The following is an 18864-nucleotide window of genomic DNA, read 5'->3' as shown; positions in this document are numbered from 1 at the left end:
CCCAACCTTTAGTGTACTTAACTACTTTTGATGAAGAGATCACATGTCATCACTCAATTTGAATAATTGTACAAAATTGTAATGTGTATCTCTCCTTTGCCGTCTAATGAATATATGAATATATTTACACAAAGCCTGTACAAAGCTGCTGCAGCTGACAGTCATTGGATGGACGATCACCTTACTGTCATAGATGGCTGGGGAGGTTTTTCTTTTTTCTTTTTTTTTTCTTCTTTGTTGAAGCAATATTTCTTTGTTTCATTGTTTTTATTTTTGACTTGCATATGTATTGTGATGACATGCTGATAAATTGGAACAGGCTGTGTTTTTCTTCTCTTTGTAGTGGTGACGGTTTGTTTTAATGTACCGTCCCATGTCCCAGTCGGTGTGCGGGTTCGGATTTGAGGCGTCCAAATGCGGAGCCCGATCCTAGCCCAGGTCTCGAAAACTTGATGATCCTCTGGATGGCTGCTAACTACTGAGAGGGGGTCACACTGGGGTTTGAAATGGGTGGGGTTGTTGAGAGCAGCCCAGGCTTGTTTTTGGGACTAGCTGTTTATTACTGAACAAAACTATAGAGAGGGTGTACAGTCATGAACTAGCAGACTAGACCGAGCCACTTTAAAGATTTACAATTTCGTTGCCTTGTATCTGAATTGGATACAAGCTTATGTTTGTTGCAAGATTTTTACTTGCTAATGAAAAGTTGTTTTAAATAAAATAATAGGAGAAAAGCAACAGACAGCGTTTTGGCCTCTGATTGTTTATATCTTTTTATAAATTTTAGATTGAATTCTTCTCTTTAAGGTGGCTCATTGATGCTTTCAACTCTTGTGCATATTAAAGACAAGAATGAGTTGAAAATCATTGTGCCTTTTGTTTTTCATTTCAACTAAAACTAGGTTTTATTGAATAGAAAAGATTCTTTGAGCGACTGGAGAGTTTAGAGATGGGAGATGTGGCTGCAGTCAGAAACGTGGCCTCCCTGTTGTTGGGGTTTTCATTGGGAATGGTCAGTGCTGCTCTCTGCTGTGGAGAGTAACCGCTCCCCCTCCGATCTTACCCACTGAACATTGTAACACACCATCTCTCCCACTCATCCCCCCCCTCCCTCTACTCTCTTCTCCACCCCCTCCCCATCCTATTACCAGTCAGGGGATTTTGATATCATATCCTCCTCATCTCGCCCTCAGGACATGATCTGTGTTTCTGATCTTAACCAAAATAAAATTGCTGTTTAGCCGCTGGATCTTCCGTGCCTGCACGTGTTGTGATTCACACATACAGTAGCAGCTAGTCGAATTTGAATGAGTGTGATTAGCTTTTATGAAGAATGGATTCCAAGTATTTGATTTTTTTTTTCCCCCTGTCCTTTTTTGTGCTTGAATCTGTTCTACAGATGTACAGCACATCCTTCTTGGAAAAAGGCAAATTCACCGTTTCGTTTCTTTTTCCCGTGTTTATGTACTTTGTTTTGCAGTTCAGCCTGAAATAACAGGATGGGAGTCATGGGGTTGTGGTCTGTTTATGTACCTGGATTCTTTCCCCTCTGGTGTTGTTTGTGAATATGAGTAATCACAAGCATCATACTCATGTTGTAGAGGCGACCCTACATGGTCACATGTTTTTTCTTTACTGTTGAAACATCAGGTTACAGTGAATGCTTGGAATAACTCATTGTTTATTTAAGAGTTTCTGTTTGCTGTATCTGTGCACGTGTAATGGTGAGCACACCAACTTAAAGGCAATGATTAACCTGGATTTGGGTGAAAGATATGGGGTGTGCAGCCAAAACGTGCAAAGTAAGATAGTGGAACATTAACACTGATTGTCCTACATCCAGATTCCACAGGCCCTCGGTTTTTCTATACAAGCACATGTGCATTGAAATGCTCAGGGCCTACTGGCAGCTCTAAAAATAAGGTCCTGGCTCATCAATATTTTCATATATTCCTTTCCTTCCCTGAATAAAAGTAAGTGTAACAAGGACAAACTGACACAACACAACTTCAGGCACCAGAGAAATTAAAATAGTAAATTCACATTTGCCCTCGGCAGAGCAGCAGTTGACAGAGTAATCACACCCACTGCAGGTTGAGAAAAACACGGAATAACTGTTCGGTGTATCGTTGTGCCGTGTTGATGCGGAGCAGCTCTCTCAGGTAAACGTGAAACTTCCCGATTCGGTCGGTCGATCCGCAGTCGATTGTTTTGGTCTCGCGGTCGCGTGACGTCACGTTTCCGCCACATTTCCGCAAATAAACCGGGAGGAGCTGAAAGCGGCGGCTCCGGCAGACAGTCTGAGCGGACCGACGGCCACCGACGGCCACCGACGGCCGGCACTCCGGTAACTTCACCCGGCAAACCACCGCGGACACCGGCCGTGAACAGGTGTGTGTGTAGGTGTGTATGTGTGTAGGTGTGTGTGTGTGTTTTACTCTTTCAGAGTTTGGCTCCGGTCTGTCAGCTGCAGTCTGCTGAATAATGTGTTTAAAACAATCAGACAGAAAAAGAGACAGACAGACAGAAAAACAGACAGAAAGAAAAAGAGACAGACAGAAAAAGAGAGACAGAAAAACAGACAGAAAGAAAAAGAGACAGACACACAGAAAGAAAAACAGACAGACAGAAAAACAGACAGAAAGAAAAAGAGACAAACAGACAGATAGACAGAAAAAGAGACAGACAGACAGACAGACAGCTGCCTGTTGGACACCAAGGCCTCACTGAGCTCTTCATCAACGCTGGGGAAATGTAGTCCGTTAGTTGGTGTCCTCCTGCAGGAGCACTTCTCATCCAAATGTTGTTTTCACCATGAACACCACACCGCCTTGTTTACATGTGACTGTTTTCTCTATCTGTCAATTAATCAGATACTCAGAGCCAATTATTTAGAAAACTGAATGATAACTGTGAGGACAAATATTTATTAATTTCAGCCTCTCACATGTGATTAGTTGTCTTTCATTGTCCTACTTTTTATTACTTTATCGATTAAACTGATGATCAGTTCACCATGAAAATAATCAGCCCAATGAACCAACAGTGAGTCCCTCCTTTGTGTTATTTTTATGATTTTAGCATTTATACTGAATCAATGTGTCATTTTAATATTACACTTAAAGATCAAATTTGAACTAACTTAAAATCTTTCTATGAAAGTTTTAAATGTATTCGTCTGGTGTTTAAAAAAAGCATACAGAGTAAGAACTGTAAGATGGTATAAAACTGAAATACTGGAGTCACCATATTTTATTTTATTTTAAAGTTGTACATGTGTGTTGTCACTATCAGAGTTTATCTCATCATCACTGTCTGTGTTTCTGTTTTCCAGTTCATTACATGGCTCAGCCACCAAAAACCACCAATTAGCTGTGCAACTTCACAAACACAAGTAAGATTTTTTTTTTTTTTTTTCCAGAAGAATAGTCCTAAACATTGTGCTTGGTGTGATTTTTAAGGAAATCTGTTCCTAAAATATGTGAAAGTGTGTACACAGCTTCTGGACGTGTAGCTGGTAGTCTTAACTGGGTTAGGAAACCTCTAGAGCTCCTCATAATAATCAGGGAGCTGACACCAAGTCCTGCATGTTTTTTCATAGCCACATATATAAATCAAAAGGCTGAGAAAGATATTTTGCAACTCAGAATTTTAAAGCACTTAAGACCAAAATTTCCCTCTGAGCAGCTTTATGCATACCGGCCATGATCTCCCAGGACTAATATTTCACCACATGACCCAACCTCGCTCTAATCTTCTCAGTGAGATCAGGCGCAGGTTTCACATCATTTCTCACTAAGCTGAACATCAGTGCATGTGTGTGAAGCTTGTTTGTACCAAATGATTTAACCATTTAACCCGTAGGTGCCTGTTTAAGCGCACTCTGAAAATATCTGATGCTTCCTAACTGTATATATTTTCACACCCACCTACAAAAGCCGCAGCAGCGCTGGCGGCCTTGTCCACCCAGACTCTCCCCCTGCCCCTGAACTGCCTTTGGACTGAGCTCCTTCCCTCCAACTCCGCCGCCTTCATCACAGACTCACAGCATCATGGTGGACGTAACCAAATGGCCTATTTTCAGCCTGATGGGGCCTCAGGAGCTCTCCGTCATAAAGAAAGCGTGTGTGTTTGGAACGTCTGCTAATGAGGCCATCTACATCACCAATGACGATGAGGTGAGAGGTGGCTGGGAAAACAGAGTTGGTGGTGTGTGATATCTTTCAAGGGACAGAGGCCTCTTAACGCAGAGCTAACTCATAAGAAGTTCAGATAGCATGATCGATTTTGTACAGATTGGTTTCCTAAAAGAAGCAGTTGATTTCACATTCCTGCCACATTCAGCTCTCATTGATAATCGTAGTGACGCAGACTTCTGCTTCATTATTTGTCTGTCAAGGTCACAGCATTGTAGCAGTTTTACTGTTTTAGTTGAGTTTCACATTCCTCATAGCATTGCTAAACCAACAGTAACCGCCGTCACCCCCCGCCCCCTCTGTGTAATGTGTCAGATTAAACTCTGACAGAGTTAGCTGACAGGCTCATGTTTGCATGTTTTACATAATTTTGTTCTTTGGTTATTTATTTAATGTTGAACCCTGCGGGGCTTTTTGCATTGGGCCATGTTGTCAGTTATTGTCAGTGCTGCCTGATAGTGTTGATCTTTGTGTGTTTGCTATGTGACCAGTTACTCAGCTGACTCCGTCTGTCTTTGCTTAGCCCTGCTTATCACTGATCCACATTAAATGCCCCCCCACCCCCCACCCCCGCCACACTCAGGTCTATGTGCTTGGGTTGAACTGCAGCAACTGCCTGGGAACAGGAGACAGCCAGAGCACCATCGTCCCCAAGAAGCTGGACTTTCTGAGCGGGAGGAAAGTGGTCAGCCTCAGCTATGGCAGCGGACCACACATTCTGCTGGCCACAGAGGGTAGCTGCACAAATCCTCCTCTTCACAGTTGGCCAACAGAGTGCTGCAGGATGACTAATCTTTCTGTTTTAGATGGAGAGCTGTTTGCCTGGGGACATAATGGCTACAGCCAACTGGGAAATGGAACAACCAACCAAGGAGTAGCACCGGTGCTCGTCTCTGTCAATCTGCTCAATAAGAAGGTCACAGAGGTGGCCTGTGGTTCTCATCACTCGATGGCTCTGACTGATTCGGGAGAAGTAGGTCTAGGGTGGAACTAATCTTAGATTTTTTTTCTGGTTTCTAATACCCGTCTCCCCTTAGATTAAGATAACGAACTCTTCATTACTCAGAAAAACGATTATACGCTTTGATCATAAACGTTGTTGTTTGACAGGTGTATGCGTGGGGCTACAACAACTGTGGTCAGGTGGGCTCAGGCTCCACAGCGAACCAGCCCACCCCCCGAAGAGTGTCCAGCTGCCTGCAGAACAAGGTGGCCGTCAGTATCGTCTGTGGTCAGACATCATCTCTGGCGGTAGTGGACAACGGCGAGGTGACTGCTTGGTTCATTCTGGAGACACAAAATGTCTTATCTTGTGATATCCAGCCTAAAAAAATTGTGTTCTCTCCTTGTCTATGCAAGGTTTACGGTTGGGGTTATAATGGGAATGGACAACTAGGACTTGGGAATAATGGAAACCAGCTGACTCCCTGCCGACTTGCAGCTCTGCAAGGTTTATGTGTGCAACAGGTTTGAAACTACACACACAAACACAAAAACTCACTTTTCAGTGAAATCTGGTAAATTATTCAGTTCTATCAATATGCAACAGATAATAATCAAATCTACCATCTATCAACTAAACCAGACGACTCTTTATAATTTTTTTTACTTGAAAATTTGATGTGTGCTACATTTGCTATGTTATAATTGTTACTAATCGAGCCCACATCCTCCTCAGATCGTCTCAGGCTACGCCCACTCCCTGGCACTGACGGACGAGGGGTTGCTCTATGCTTGGGGGGCCAACACATATGGACAACTGGGCACTGGCCACAAGAGCAACCAGCTGAGCCCAGTTCAGATCATGACTGAGAAGGAGAGGTGAGCATCAGCACAGACTGAACGGATCCTCCCTCCGCTGTGTTGCACACTGACGCCGTTTCTGTGTTCTGCCTTCTTTGACAGAATCGTAGAGATCGCCGCCTGTCACGCCACACACACGTCGGCTGCAAAGACTCAGAGTGGTCAGGTGTATATGTGGGGCCAGTGCAGGGGACAGTCCGTCGTGCTGCCTCACCTCACGCACTTCACCTGTACTGACGATGTCTTTGGGTGCTTCGCTACTCCTTCGGTCATGTGGAGGCTTCTCTCTATGGGTACGTGTTCAATGACGACCGTACTGAAAATACTGAAGCACTGATTTCATGTTAAAGTCCATCAAACAGTAAGCATGTTTCTGTTACTGTTCACTGTTTTAAAGCAAGTTTCTTTCTTTTTTTTCATTTAGTTTTTAAACATTTTTAGTTCATGCTTGTACACAATGAAAAGCAACACAAACAAAGTAAGAGAGAGCTTTCAAAACAGTTTTGTGTTAATAGCTGCAGCTGTCCCGTCAGATGATTGCCTTTAAGGTATAACAGTACAGCACATTAAAAAACAAAAAGTGAAGCTTAAGTATGAAAGAAAACATTTTAATATTTTATATGACAGCTTTTAAAACCAGATGTTCAGTTGCAGAAATTTGAAAAAGCACTTAAATCAGTAAAAGACAAGAATAGAAGAATAAATGTTGCCTGTGATGAATAACGTGGCCTGGTCCTGCTACTTCATCTCCACAGAGAGAACCGATTAAAAGACGTTGTAACTTTTATTTCATGTAGTTTTGTTTAAGTTTTATCGAAACAGAATAAAAACTAAAACTAAAATATCCAAAATTAATTCATCATCCTTCCTCTTCTGTAGTATTGTGGGAAAAGCAATGAAGTTACTACAGAGATCAAAGAGCCAACACAAACAATACCAGGTCCTTAAAGTGAGGCCAAATCTAAACTGTAGAGCTTTTACATTCATTTACTTTAATTGGATTTGTTAACGGGCAGTTTGTCAACTGAACTTGGTTATTTGTTGGAAGATTGAAGGGAAATTAAGAATATGTGTTGGCTGATCAAAACCACTTGGACAGACACTGGTTCTTTTTGTGTTCCTTCCTGTTCTCATGTTCCTAAAAATATCTGGTGAAAAGTGGCTGCAGCAGTTTTAGATTTTTAAGAAGCTGATGTGTGTGGGTGTGTTTTCTGGCTGCAGAGCATGATGACTTCTTGACCGTGGCCCAGTCTCTGAAGAAGGAGTTTGACAACCCAGAGACGGCTGACCTCAAGTTCTGTGTCGACGGCAAATATATCTACGTCCATAAAGCTGTTCTCAAGATCAGGTGACAGTTTCCACCTCATAGTGGTCCACTTTGGTCATGACACTGTCTGTCACAATTACAGTCATACCACAATATCTGTATCCATCCTAAAACATGTGGTGCAGGTGTGAACACTTCAGGTCCATGTTTCAGTCCCACTGGAACGAAGACATGAAGGAGGTGATTGAAATAAACCAGTTCTCCTATCCGGTCTACCGCTCCTTCCTCGAGTTCCTCTACACAGATGACGTGGAGCTGCCTCCTGAGGATGCTATTGGTCAGACATGCCCTCCTCTCACAAACACACGTCACCGTCTGATCTCACATCCTGTCAGTTGTTCCTCCTTACAGTCTTCCTCTCTGTTCCTGTTCCTCCCATCAGGACTGTTGGATCTGGCAACATCGTATTGTGAGAACCGCCTGAAACGACTTTGCCAACACATAATCAAGAGAGGAATCACGGTTGAAAACGCCTTCTCCTTGTTGTCTGCTGCTGTGCGCTATGATGCAGAGGTCAGTTTTCACCATATGTGTATAAAGCCAATATTTTCCTTTTAGAGCTGTAACAATAATAACAGATTATTCTTTTAAAGCGTAAGAAAGATTTCAGGTGATAAAAAAAAAAAAAAATACTGATGTTGCTCATTTAAACATGGTGTTAAGGATGTATAATGAACAACTCATGTGCAGTAGAAGTTTTAAATCCACATTATCAGTGATTCCAGATCACATGGTCTGTCAGGGTATTTTGTAGTACTGTAATTATTGTAATCTGTGTTATGAATTTATTGTTTAACTTGTTTAAACTTTGCCCAAATTAAAGAAACCAGAGACGTGTTGGGGTAAAGAATTATTCAGAGAATTTCATTTATTTCTTACTGAATGGTCAACAAAATGATGGACTCTTGTTATTTCTGCTCTTCTTTTTGTCTTTCAGGACCTTGAGGAGTTCTGCTTCAAATTCTGCGTGAATCACCTGACTGAGGTGACCCAGACTGCTGCTTTTTGGCAAATTGACGGCAACTTGCTCAAAGAGTTTATATGTCGTGCCAGCCGCTGCGGAGCCTTCAAAAACTGACTAGACTCGATGTTATGACGGGAACAGACGGAGACGATGAAGCAGGAGAGTGCTGCAGGATTCAGTTCTCAAGACATCGTCTCTGTCGTCATCCCCAGTCAGCTTCAGTCACTTTCACTGACGCGGTGGAAATATTTTTTTTTATCTCATTCCAGACCAGCACGGTCTGTACAGCCCAACAGCAGGCAGGTAGCAGCGTTCAGAGACAGTAGGTGTGTGCCTCAGTGCCTGGATGCATATTAATTTACACATGTTGTGTAAAGGTCATTATCCCTTGATCAAGTTTCTTTTTTGCTTGATTTTTTTTTTTTTTTTTTGGATTACTTTTTCTATTTATGTTGAACTGACCAAGTTACAGCCTCAGTCTTTGCACTTGTATTTTTAATATGTTCCACATCAGAGTGTAGATGTGGAATCAGGGCTCTTGGTTTTCAGGCTGCTGTCTGGAGCTCTACAGTTGAGCTAAACCCAGATTTCACTTAAATATGCATTGCTTTGATTGGAAAGTTGATATTTTGTGCTACAGCAAAACATATTATTAAAATCATTTAGTGTGGCATGACTCTGTATTACATATCTGCTGGATACCGAAAATAACATTTTCAGCAACATCTGCACTGCTGCTGTGTATTTTGAAGAAACTATTTGCTGGACATTTCCATTTTCCAAGTCAATCATTTTTCCTTGATATGAAATGCGTTACATTTTGAAAGTAAATGAAAAGTGGTTTATTTGCTTGTGTTTTCTCTTTTTCATCGTTATTTAAAAAATTATCACCAAAAAGACGTATTTTTATTTATGTCGGGAATACTAGAAAAACTAGAGTGCTATTTAACTTTAGCATAATCTTCAAAATTACAAAATACAAACCATTTTACGACCAAAGCATTAGTATTGTCTCAATACTTCAAAGATCACTTAAAATAAGAAAAATATATGACCAAAAAAAAATCTAACCATTTGTACCATTTGTAAAAATGCACCTAAGAACCCAAATTCCCTTTTTAATGTAAACACGAACAAAACTAAACTTGTATATATATAAATGCTTACAAATACTCAACTGTAAACATCATTTTGGTTACTAGATTGAACTTTTGGTCAGCCGTTGACAACCCAGTAACATTCCTGCAGTTAGTAACTTTGGGGAAGACCACAGCGCTACATAGAGCTACATCGAACATTCAAAAGACAGAAAAATTGATTTTTCCATGTCATGTCCATGTGTTTTGTCAATAACAATGTAGTAATGCTGCAGATAATTACAGCAAAAAAGCCAAAAAAAGAGCAAAAAAAAAAAAACAAAAACAAAAAAAAACCGCGTGGATTGAAAGAAATGGTAGGTACATAAAAAATATTTCAATACTTGGATATGGACAAATGTTATTTTCAATTCTTCATTTGGTTTTGCTTTTGAAATGGTCACACAATCGGACATCTCATTCTAACATTGATGTTTCAAAAGCTTAAAGTACTTTCAAATTGTCAGCACCAATTTTGACACAGCTTTACATTTCCATATCCAACCAACCATGTCCACTGGCATTAAATTTATGACTTCACATAAAGCAACAACAAAAAAAAAAAAACTGAATATACTGAAAGAAAGATTGGTGTAACCTTGACCTCCAGGTTGGAGTAGCTGCCGATGGAATCATTGCCTCAGCGCTGACATCACCTCTCCTATCGCTGCTTCTGCTTGTGTCAGCTCTATTTGTTTCTGTCGTAACGCTGTAAAATCAACAATGGAAATGTTGAACTTTTAACACATTACACATTTTACAACAAAGTTAAGCATGCAAACTGAATCTTAAGTGTCGATCTTTGGCCTAATCTGCATTTATCTAGCCGTCATGTATTTTCTCTGTGATGAACGGACGTTGAGTTCAGAAAGTAGTCAGAATCCTGACTTCATTTTGACATTTGGTTGAGAAAAGCTAAAATATGACTTTGATATCCAAACTCAGCTCCCATACTTCCCAAAACAAGCTATTTTAACTAATTTTTCAGCAGGATGGCACTCAGACTGGAACTGACAAATCACTTTTAAAATCAATTAAACTACAGATTTTTTTTCTCAATTCATCATCCAGAGCTCAAATCATCAATAATCCAAAGCCTGCACATATTTGAATCAAATACCGTGTAATGAAGCTATATGAGAAGCTATAACAAAAGCAAATACTTGGAGTTTGTGCCTCATAGATGAAGAAAATTATGTATCCAAATAGCTTAAGGTTTCAGCTGATTCATTTTCCTACAGTCTACAAAATTAATTGAATTAATTGATTGAATTTGCAGCTCTCTGTGCAGCCCATTTATAAATTTGTTTTGGAGCCTAACAAAGGACCTAACGGCTCAGCAAACATCAAATAAATCTGCAGACGCAAAGATCTCCAATCTGTTGATGCCAAAGAAATGTCATGTTGTCTAAAGCAAAAGGTTTAAACGTCGGCAATTCTCAACCTTCGTTAAACGCTAAATACGTTAAAGTACGACACAGCAAAAAGTAAAACTTAAGATTGTCGTTCACCTTTCTGCTGCTTTGCCACAAGACCTGCCAGCTTCCCAGAAGCCATCATCACTCTCAGTGCAAGATCATAATCTGTGAAAAGAAAAGAGGGCTGATGTAGCCGTGCTAAAAACATAACAGTGACACGGAGATGGAGAGCACGTTGGATCGTCTCTGACCTTCCCGGCTGGCCTGGTCCGACTGGATTTTGTTGGCAAGATCATTCATCTCATTAACGAAATCAGTGAAGATGGCCTGTGTGCATCCGGCCATGTTGCAGCTTTTCCAGAAGCTTGGGGAGTCGACGCTGAGCTTTGGGCCAGAGCGAGGGCCCACAGGAGAGGGAGAGGAGGAGATGAGGGACGCACAGATGGTTTCAGGTGGAGCCGGCATAACAGCCGAGCCAGGATCACTGTTGGCTTTGGGACGAGGAGAAGGAGGAAGCCTGGAGGGTTCACCGACATGTTGATCAGGAGAGTGCACAGGATTGTCTTTGGGACTGGACTCTGCGGAAAGAGACAGCTCCATGTCTTATAAACACTTACATAATGACGCTACGTTTTAATACCATCATTTTTTTAGTTGAATCGTTTCTAACTGCCAGCAAAAACAGCAGAAAAATGTTTTTCATGTCATCTAAAATTTTATTTTACTCAAATTGATTGGACTCCTTTTCCCATGCTCATGTGATTTTCAGGTTCTGGTACCATAAAGAACAGGTAATACTATAAAAGGTTACAGGTATTTGTACTTTAACACAACATCAGAACAGATTCAAACTGTACTAAAGTTTGTACCTCTTCCATTAAGCAGATGTTCAGACCACAGACTGGTCTATCTGACCTACTTGTCAGCAACAAAGATTGAGAAAAAGTCAGAAGTCCCCCTGTTATCCTGAGCATCGAGGGGCCTCTGATCAAACTATGCATCGAGTCATGGTTTGTCTTAAACGTTTTAAAGGGGGTGACTCCGTTTTTTGGCAGAAACTGGACCAGTGGTATCCAAAAAAACGGCCGGCAGAGTCACTGCCTCACTTTTTGAAAAAAAAAAAAAAAAAAAAAAAAAAAAAGTTCATGTAATGATAGGACTGCTTTTCAAAGAAACTATTTTGTCCCCGTCAAAGTAAAACTGACCTTCATGTTTTCTCTTTTTTGCCTGCACTGGCGTCTTCACCAAACAGACAGTAGGTGAGAGTGCTGGCCCCGCTGATGCCTCCTTACAGCTATCCATAGGAAGCAGACTCACAGATTCAGCATCCTAGAAACATCATATATTATAACACAACTCTGTTCTGTACTGACATACTACATAAAATTAACATATCAGAAGCATACAAATGCTGCGGTTAAATATTGTTTTCAGGAAAATTTGTCTCAAGAAGCTGTCAGCAAAAGAATATCAGATAAAAGAGAAATTTAGAAGAAATGTTGTTAAAAAACCCAACGGGACATGGGACAGTCATAAAGTTAACATGTACATGAAAACTCACTGAATCTATTGTGATTTCATCATCGTCTTTAGCGCCACCTTGGTTTCCATCCTTTGGTTGGCTTCCTTTAAGGGAGACAGAAGGAGTTTGTAACATTTGAACAAAGCATCATGTTTTAGCTGCATGATCTATATGCACAGAATCTGCTGGGACAATTTACCTGAAGCGGAGTCTTTAAGAGTGTCTGTGTTTTTTCTGTAAAAGCAGAAAAACATCAAAAACTACAGCAGAGGATCAATTTCTCAAACGCAAAGAGCTGACAACATGAAAAAAAATTAAAAATGTGTTCTAATTCTTTATATCAGGCCTCTAAGAAAAAGTAACAAAATCTTGACAGAGGTATTTGTCAGAGTAATTTAATATTTAAGCAATTTAAATAAATAAAAAAATGAAATAAAGATCTTAGGACAGAACTCGTTTGCTACACATTTCAACTGGAGGACAACGTGTTTAGATTTGTGGTGGTCAAAGGTCAGAGGTGAAGAGCAGTGTTATGAACACACCTAAAGAACACCTTGATTCGACACAAATATTCCATCGGATTTGAGTTTGAACTTCAAAGGTCAAAGATCACAGTGACTTCCCGAAATAACTTTTCCCCCATGACTCAAGAATGTATGTGCTCATTATAGGATGAATGTTCAATAACAAAAAAAAAAAAAAAAAAAAAAAAGGTCACCTGCAGCTATGTTTTACTCAAAAGGTCAAAGGTCAACTTCACTGTGACATCATAATGCTCTGCACCTCTGGCCATTGTTCAATGCTGCAACCCAGGAAGGGGAAATTGTGATCTCCTACAGTACTGACTGGTTAGCAAAAAAAAGCCGTACACCCTATATTAAATATCCTCAATAAATAAATAAAATGCTTAGATTCATTGGATTGCTCTTACCTCATTAATTGCTGCAGAGTCATAAACTGAACAAGAATGAATGATATCATGTTATGAAACATTATTAAATGACTGTAAGATGATCAGTTAAGAGGATCATTATTAGACTCACTTGATTCTCAAAAGAAGAATTTGGAGTTTCATCGATGTCTGACTCTAAAGGAGCAAAGATTCCAATTTCTCTAGCTGTTTCGTTCTCATCTGTAGAAGACAAATGATTTATTCAGTGGTTCATTACTGAAATAGTTCTCTCACTTCATGAAGCTGTTTACCTGAATTTGAGGAATAAGATATTCTCCTCGCTATGGTTTTACTTTTGGAGTGACTCTCCTGTCTGGACAAAAGAGACAATGTAAGATAAGAAAAGGCTTTTTGAAACGAAAGGTACAATTTAACTGTGAGGAAAAAAACGTTAGATGGACAGCACAAACATAGACATATGAAACACTTACTTCTGATTGAGACTCAACTCTCTCTGTTTCAAAAGCAAAAGCAAAATTACCGAAATTCACTGAATCAAGCTGAAGAGGAATGAAATAATATCATAAAAGGTTTTATTTAAGGTGACTGTGAACCTTGGAGGTCGAACAGCTGGATGAGTTTGAGTCACTGTTACAACCAGATGGTCTGGCTGCCGCAGAGTCTCCTGTAGGAAGAAAAAAGACATTTAAAGTGTGATAATGATAACGATGATAAAGTTAAACAGAATAAAATGGGACTCCCAGAAGAGGACTTACCGTAGGTGCCCCTCTTATGTGAAGAAGGAGCATGTTTGTCACAGTACAACCTGAAAACACACACGTCTAGTTGTCACAAGTGGCTGTGATCATATATGAATGTTGAGAGATGATTAGAAATTAATTAGAGAGTTAAAAAAAGATGGAGGAAGATGTTTGCAAACATACTCACTTAATAATGTTATTAGACAAACTATCCAGGCTGATCTTCCCTTCTTTCTTCTCACAAGTGAGACAATGAACCTCGAATAAACACACATGGATATCATTTCTTCCTAAACAGACTTCGGGCCCCAGACTCACTGGGCAACGGAAAAATTGTTTTTGGAATAAATACATAAATATAATTATTTCATCTCTACTGACAAATTTAATGAAAGCTAATATTTACTGTATCCAATTAAGACATTGGAACTATTGTGCAAATGCTATTTCACTGGAAAAATAAATAAATACATAAAAAAGTAGAAATCCATGTATTGTGTGACATGTTGTTTTGTAACTGTGCATAATTTCTTCTTCAAACCTTCGATGGTCCAGCTCCATTGTGATCACTGAGGCCTCCAGAACCATTCACAGCGCCGCTGATTTGTGATCCTGAAAAATTCATATTCACATATATCATCTCATAAAAAAAAAAAAAAAATAACTCACAGAAATAAAACATTTCCGGGATGCCCACTTACTTTCTGGATGGTGTTTCAAGCAGAATAGCCTGATGATTGAAAAAACACAAATATCATTTTAGAAAAATGATCTGTTCTTCGTGGTAGTTTCATTTCAACTGGAGTGAAACAGATAAAGAAAAATGCAGGACAGGAAGGTAAACGGGTATTTGGCACTGACCCATACTTCCCATTGTCAGGGTCTTCAATAATCTCAGCTCCCGCTTGAACAGCACAGGGGTAGTGGAAGGACCTCTTACAGCGGCTGACTTCACATCCAGCAGTGGCACCTTTTTTCTTACATCTATAACAATTCTGACACAAACAAATGAATAACACAAGAAAAGTGGTTTGAAAGACAAACAGTTAGTCCGTGAGGCCATTTCCTATCTTACAGCGTCAGGTATCTTTACCAGTTTGTTTCCTCGTCTAACTTCTTTGATCACATCTTCCACGGAGAAACCAAACAGGTCGTCAAACTCCGGCGAATACCGGCAAAAAAGACCCGAGGAATATAACTGTGAAACAGAAACCACACAAGTGAAGGTGATGCAGTCGAGCCACGATACATATAGAAATGTTCAGGTCGTACAGTAGGCCTGAATGGACATCTGTACATTAAAAGCATAAAGATGAGCAATAGCAAAGTGCAGCATAGTGGTGTCAAAACCACCAAACTACAATTCAGCAAATAATAACTTTCTACAATTTCATGTTGATGACCTGGTAAAAATGAAAAGAAAAAAAAAAAATTACAGTTGAAAGAGCGATTTACCAAACTTGGTCGCACCTTTTTTAAATGTATTTGTTTTATAAAACGTGCACTAAAACTTAATTCTCATTACCCTTTTCAACGCTCCTAATTGGTTACTGTATCTGACTATGTAATAAATAATTAGCAAAAGGTTATTTATAAATGTAAAATGTAATGTAATGTAAAAAAAAAAAAACCTGTTTAAGACAGGTTCTGATCTGTGGCACTGATGAAGATAGCACATAGAAAGAAGAAACAAGAAGTAGTAAATTTAAGTCGTAAAGTCAACGGTGGGGGCAAAGTTGGAGAAGAAGACACCAACAATGGACCAACACCAGTTTGGTTTGTTGACAGGAGGCAGTTTGGGTCCATCGATTCAGGTTGCTGCCACCTCAGAAGAAATCCAGATTAACCCCAGCAGCCCGGGTCGGTCTTCTGATGTCCGTTTTCGTTGAACCTGTTCTCACTGCAGCCTCAGGTTTGTGAGGTTCTGCTGTTTTGGCTCGCTCGCCTACGTTTTTCCTCTTCTGTCCATCGCAGCTGAAAATGTTGGTTATCTACTCCAACCTCTGCAAGCAACACGGTGTGCCTGTCTGCACACCGGATGTTATGTCTCCTACATTAGTCTGTGTAAACTCTAGAGTGTGCTGAGTCTTAAAATCAAACAAATCAGCAGTTCAACAATCGACCCAAACAGCCAAAATCCCCCTTTTTCACTCAGATTTATAAACTGCTCAGTGACTGCACGCTGAAGGTTGTATAATCTGTGTGATGTGGAAGTCAGACATCTTGCTTTATTCGTAATAAACACAGAAAAGATTGCATTTAAGCATCTTGGATGTCAGACTGACTGTTTTTCTGAGCTCCACTTCAGTAAAGTGTGAGTAAAGGCAACATTAGGGACAGAATGGAGCACTTCCTGTTTTATGGTCACAGTTTAAATTGGCTCCAGCAGGAATATCGGAATAAAAATAAAAATAAAAATGATACCTGCTCATTGTCAAACAGTTGAGATGATCATGAGTGAGCATGAAGCCATTTGGATCAAAAGGGCAGGAGGAGTTCGTCAGAGAAAATAAATTGGGTGAAAATCAGGACTTCAATTCAAAATGGCGGACTTTCTGTTAACATCCGAATTTTTTTTATTTTATTTAATTTTATTAGTGTTGCTTTTCTGCCAACTTTAAAATATTAAAATTTGACGCAGTCCTGACTGAGTTTGGGCAGTTTGTGGGGTTTTAAAATCCCCAGAGAGGGCCGGAAGGCAGATGCCTGAATATCTACCACAAATACGCCTCAAAGGAAACTAATCTACCCCCTCTTGATCTCAGGGTGTGGCAGCTGCACATGCTGGGCACAACATGCAAAGTCTGCAGGTTTCTATTGTGTTTCCACTGTGTGTAGGTTTGTGTTGTTTCTACTGTGTGCAGGTTTGTATTGTTTCTACTGTGAGCAGGTTTGTGTTGTGTTTCTACTGTGAGCAGGTTTGTATTGTGTTTCCACTGTGTGCAGGTTTGTATTGTTTCTACTGTGTGCAGGTTTGTATTGTTTCTACTGTGTGCAGGTTTGTGTTGTGTTTCCACTGTGTGCAGGTTTCTATTGTGTTTCCACTGTGTGCAGTTTTGTGTTGTTTCTACTGTGTGCAGTTTTGTATTGTTTCTACTGTGTGCAGTTTTGTATTGTTTCTACTGTGTGCAGGTTTGTATTGTGTTTCCACTGTGTGCAGGTTTGTATTGTTTCTACTGTGTGCAGGTTTCTATTGTGTTGTTGTGTTGTGTTTCTCCTGTCTCCAGGTTTGTGTTGTGTTGTGTTTTCTCTGTCTCCAGGTTTGTGTTGTGTTTTCTCTGTCTACAGGTTTGTGTTGTGTTTTCTCCTGTCTCCAGGTTTGTGTTGTGCTTCTACTGTCTCCAGGTTTGTGTTGTGTTTTCTCTGTCTACAGGTTTGTGTTGTGCTTCTACTGTCTACAGGTTTGTGTTGTGTTGTGTTTTGTTTTCTCTGTCTCCAGGTTTGTGTTGTGTTTTCTCTGTCTACAGGTTTGTGTTGTGCTTCTACTGTCTACAGGTTTGTGTTGTGTTGTGTTTTGTTTTCTCTGTCTCCAGGTTTGTGTTGTGTTTTCTCTGTCTACAGGTTTGTGTTGTGTTTTCTCTGTCTACAGGTTTGTGTTGTGTTTTCTCTGTCTCCAGGTTTGTGTTGTGTTTTCTCTGTCTACAGGTTTGTGTTGTGTTTTCTCCTGTCTCCAGGTTTGTGTTGTGTTTTCTCTGTCTACAGGTTTGTGTTGTGTTTTCTCTGTCTACAGGTTTGTGTTGTGTTGTGTTTTCTCCTGTCTCCAGGTTTGTGTTGTGTTTTCTCCTGTCTCCAGGTTTGTGTTGTGTTTTCTCTGTCTCCAGGTTTGTGTTGTGTTTTCTCCTGTCTCCAGATTTGTGTTGTGTTTTCTCTGTCTCCAGGTTTGTGTTGTGTTTTCTCCTGTCTCCAGATTTGTGTTGTGTTTTCTCTGTCTCCAGGTTTGTGTTGATTCTACTGTGAGCAGGTTTGTATTGTTTCTACTGTCTCCAGGTTTGTGTTGTGTTTTCTCTGTCTCCAGGTTTGTGTTGTGTTTTCTCTGTCTCCAGGTTTGTGTTGTGTTTTCTCTGTCTACAGGTTTGTGTTGTGTTTTCTCCTGTCTCCAGGTTTGTGTTGTGTTTTCTCTGTCTCCAGGTTTGTGTTGTGTTTTCTCTGTCTACAGGTTTGTGTTGTGTTTTCTCTGTCTCCAGGTTTGTGTTGTGCTTCTACTGTCTCCAGGTTTGTGTTGTGTTGTGTGCAGGACCTACCAGGCAGTTCTGGTGGGCGGTGATCCGGTCCTGGGAGGACAGGGCTCCGGTCACTTTGGTCTCCTCGGACCGCTGACACAGGACGCAGGACACCCTCCGGCCGGGACTCATCTTTGGCGGCCGTGGATCTTCACAGTTCAGATCACACCGACGACTTCCCGTTACCGGACCGACTTCCTCATCCGGTTGGTGTTGGGTTGCCAGGTTGTCAATGAAACATCCCCCCGTCGAACTACCAAAACCTTCCAAAGGGTGTTTAGATGTGAATTTTTGTGAATTTTCTGTGTCCTGTTGATGCAGCTTTCATTTGGATATCCAGATATTTTTCCACTGAAATGATCAGCGCTGTAAAGAATTTATTCCATAATAACACTTTTTTTGAATACTTTTTAGACTTTCCCACCAACTAATAGCATCTAATATCTAAATAAATATAACTGCTGGCATGGCTGCAGTAACTTTTACTTTAAATCAGGTCAATGCGATTTCAATCACATCAGTGATTTATTTCAGCTCCAGCTGTCGATGTCATATGAAAATATATGGTTTTATGTCTTGGTTTCTAATTAATTCAGCGCCTATTTATGTTTAAAAAATAGTTGTG

General features: G+C 40.3%; 2 protein-coding genes across 5 annotated transcripts; one reads left to right on the top strand and one right to left on the bottom strand.

Annotated features, from left to right (window-relative positions):
- Positions 1–2254: 2254 nt before the first annotated feature.
- On the top strand, positions 2255–9121 carry LOC115062023 (RCC1 and BTB domain-containing protein 1). Of its 4 annotated transcripts, XM_029530631.1 has the most exons (13): positions 2255–2391; positions 3335–3394; positions 3939–4178; positions 4780–4930; positions 5003–5169; positions 5307–5465; positions 5556–5663; positions 5875–6017; positions 6102–6292; positions 7221–7347; positions 7452–7603; positions 7709–7839; positions 8264–8404. In XM_029530631.1, the coding sequence occupies exons 3-13, from the start codon at positions 4053–4055 to the stop codon at positions 8402–8404; spliced, it is 1596 nt and encodes a 531-aa protein (XP_029386491.1). In that variant the 5' UTR covers positions 2255–2391; positions 3335–3394; positions 3939–4052. The 4 variants fall into 4 exon arrangements, with proteins under 4 accessions (XP_029386491.1, XP_029386489.1, XP_029386492.1 ...); XM_029530629.1 differs by having other exon boundaries at positions 7452–7839; positions 8264–9121; XM_029530630.1 differs by having other exon boundaries at positions 2304–2403; positions 7452–7839; positions 8264–9121.
- phf11 (PHD finger protein 11) lies at positions 8663–18407 on the bottom strand. The gene is made up of 18 exons (XM_029530633.1): positions 18261–18407; positions 15113–15217; positions 14881–15014; positions 14721–14749; positions 14561–14631; positions 14207–14277; positions 14035–14084; positions 13873–13943; positions 13750–13772; positions 13570–13631; positions 13410–13498; positions 13298–13323; positions 12566–12600; positions 12406–12470; positions 12050–12173; positions 11096–11422; positions 10938–11009; positions 8663–10135 (listed from the first exon to the last, which is right to left on the bottom strand). Exons 1-18 carry the CDS (start codon positions 18369–18371, stop codon positions 10059–10061), a joined length of 1542 nt encoding a protein of 513 aa, XP_029386493.1. The 5' UTR covers positions 18372–18407; the 3' UTR covers positions 8663–10058.
- Positions 18408–18864: the final 457 nt, after the last annotated feature.

The sequence above is a fragment of the Echeneis naucrates genome, chromosome 21, assembly GCF_900963305.1.
Source record: "Echeneis naucrates chromosome 21, fEcheNa1.1, whole genome shotgun sequence".
In the NCBI taxonomy this organism is placed as follows: domain Eukaryota; kingdom Metazoa; phylum Chordata; class Actinopteri; order Carangiformes; family Echeneidae; genus Echeneis; species Echeneis naucrates.
The sequence above is the reverse complement of the archived record's forward strand: the minus strand, read 5'-3'. Positions and strand labels throughout refer to the sequence as shown.

Coding starts and splice junctions, on each gene's coding strand:
- LOC115062023 (XM_029530629.1), top strand. CDS start 4,053: ATGGTGGACGTAACCAAATGGCCTATTTTCAGCCTGATGGGGCCTCAG. Junction 4,179..4,779: donor ACATCACCAATGACGATGAG/GTGAGAGGTGGC, acceptor CGCCACACTCAG/GTCTATGTGCTTGGGTTGAA. Junction 7,348..7,451: donor AAAGCTGTTCTCAAGATCAG/GTGACAGTTTCC, acceptor CATGTGGTGCAG/GTGTGAACACTTCAGGTCCA.
- phf11 (XM_029530633.1), bottom strand. CDS start 18,371: ATGAGTCCCGGCCGGAGGGTGTCCTGCGTCCTGTGTCAGCGGTCCGAG. Junction 15,015..15,112: donor TTAGACGAGGAAACAAACTG/GTAAAGATACCT, acceptor TGTTTGTGTCAG/AATTGTTATAGATGTAAGAA. Junction 10,136..10,937: donor TGTGGCAAAGCAGCAGAAAG/GTGAACGACAAT, acceptor TTGATTTTACAG/CGTTACGACAGAAACAAATA.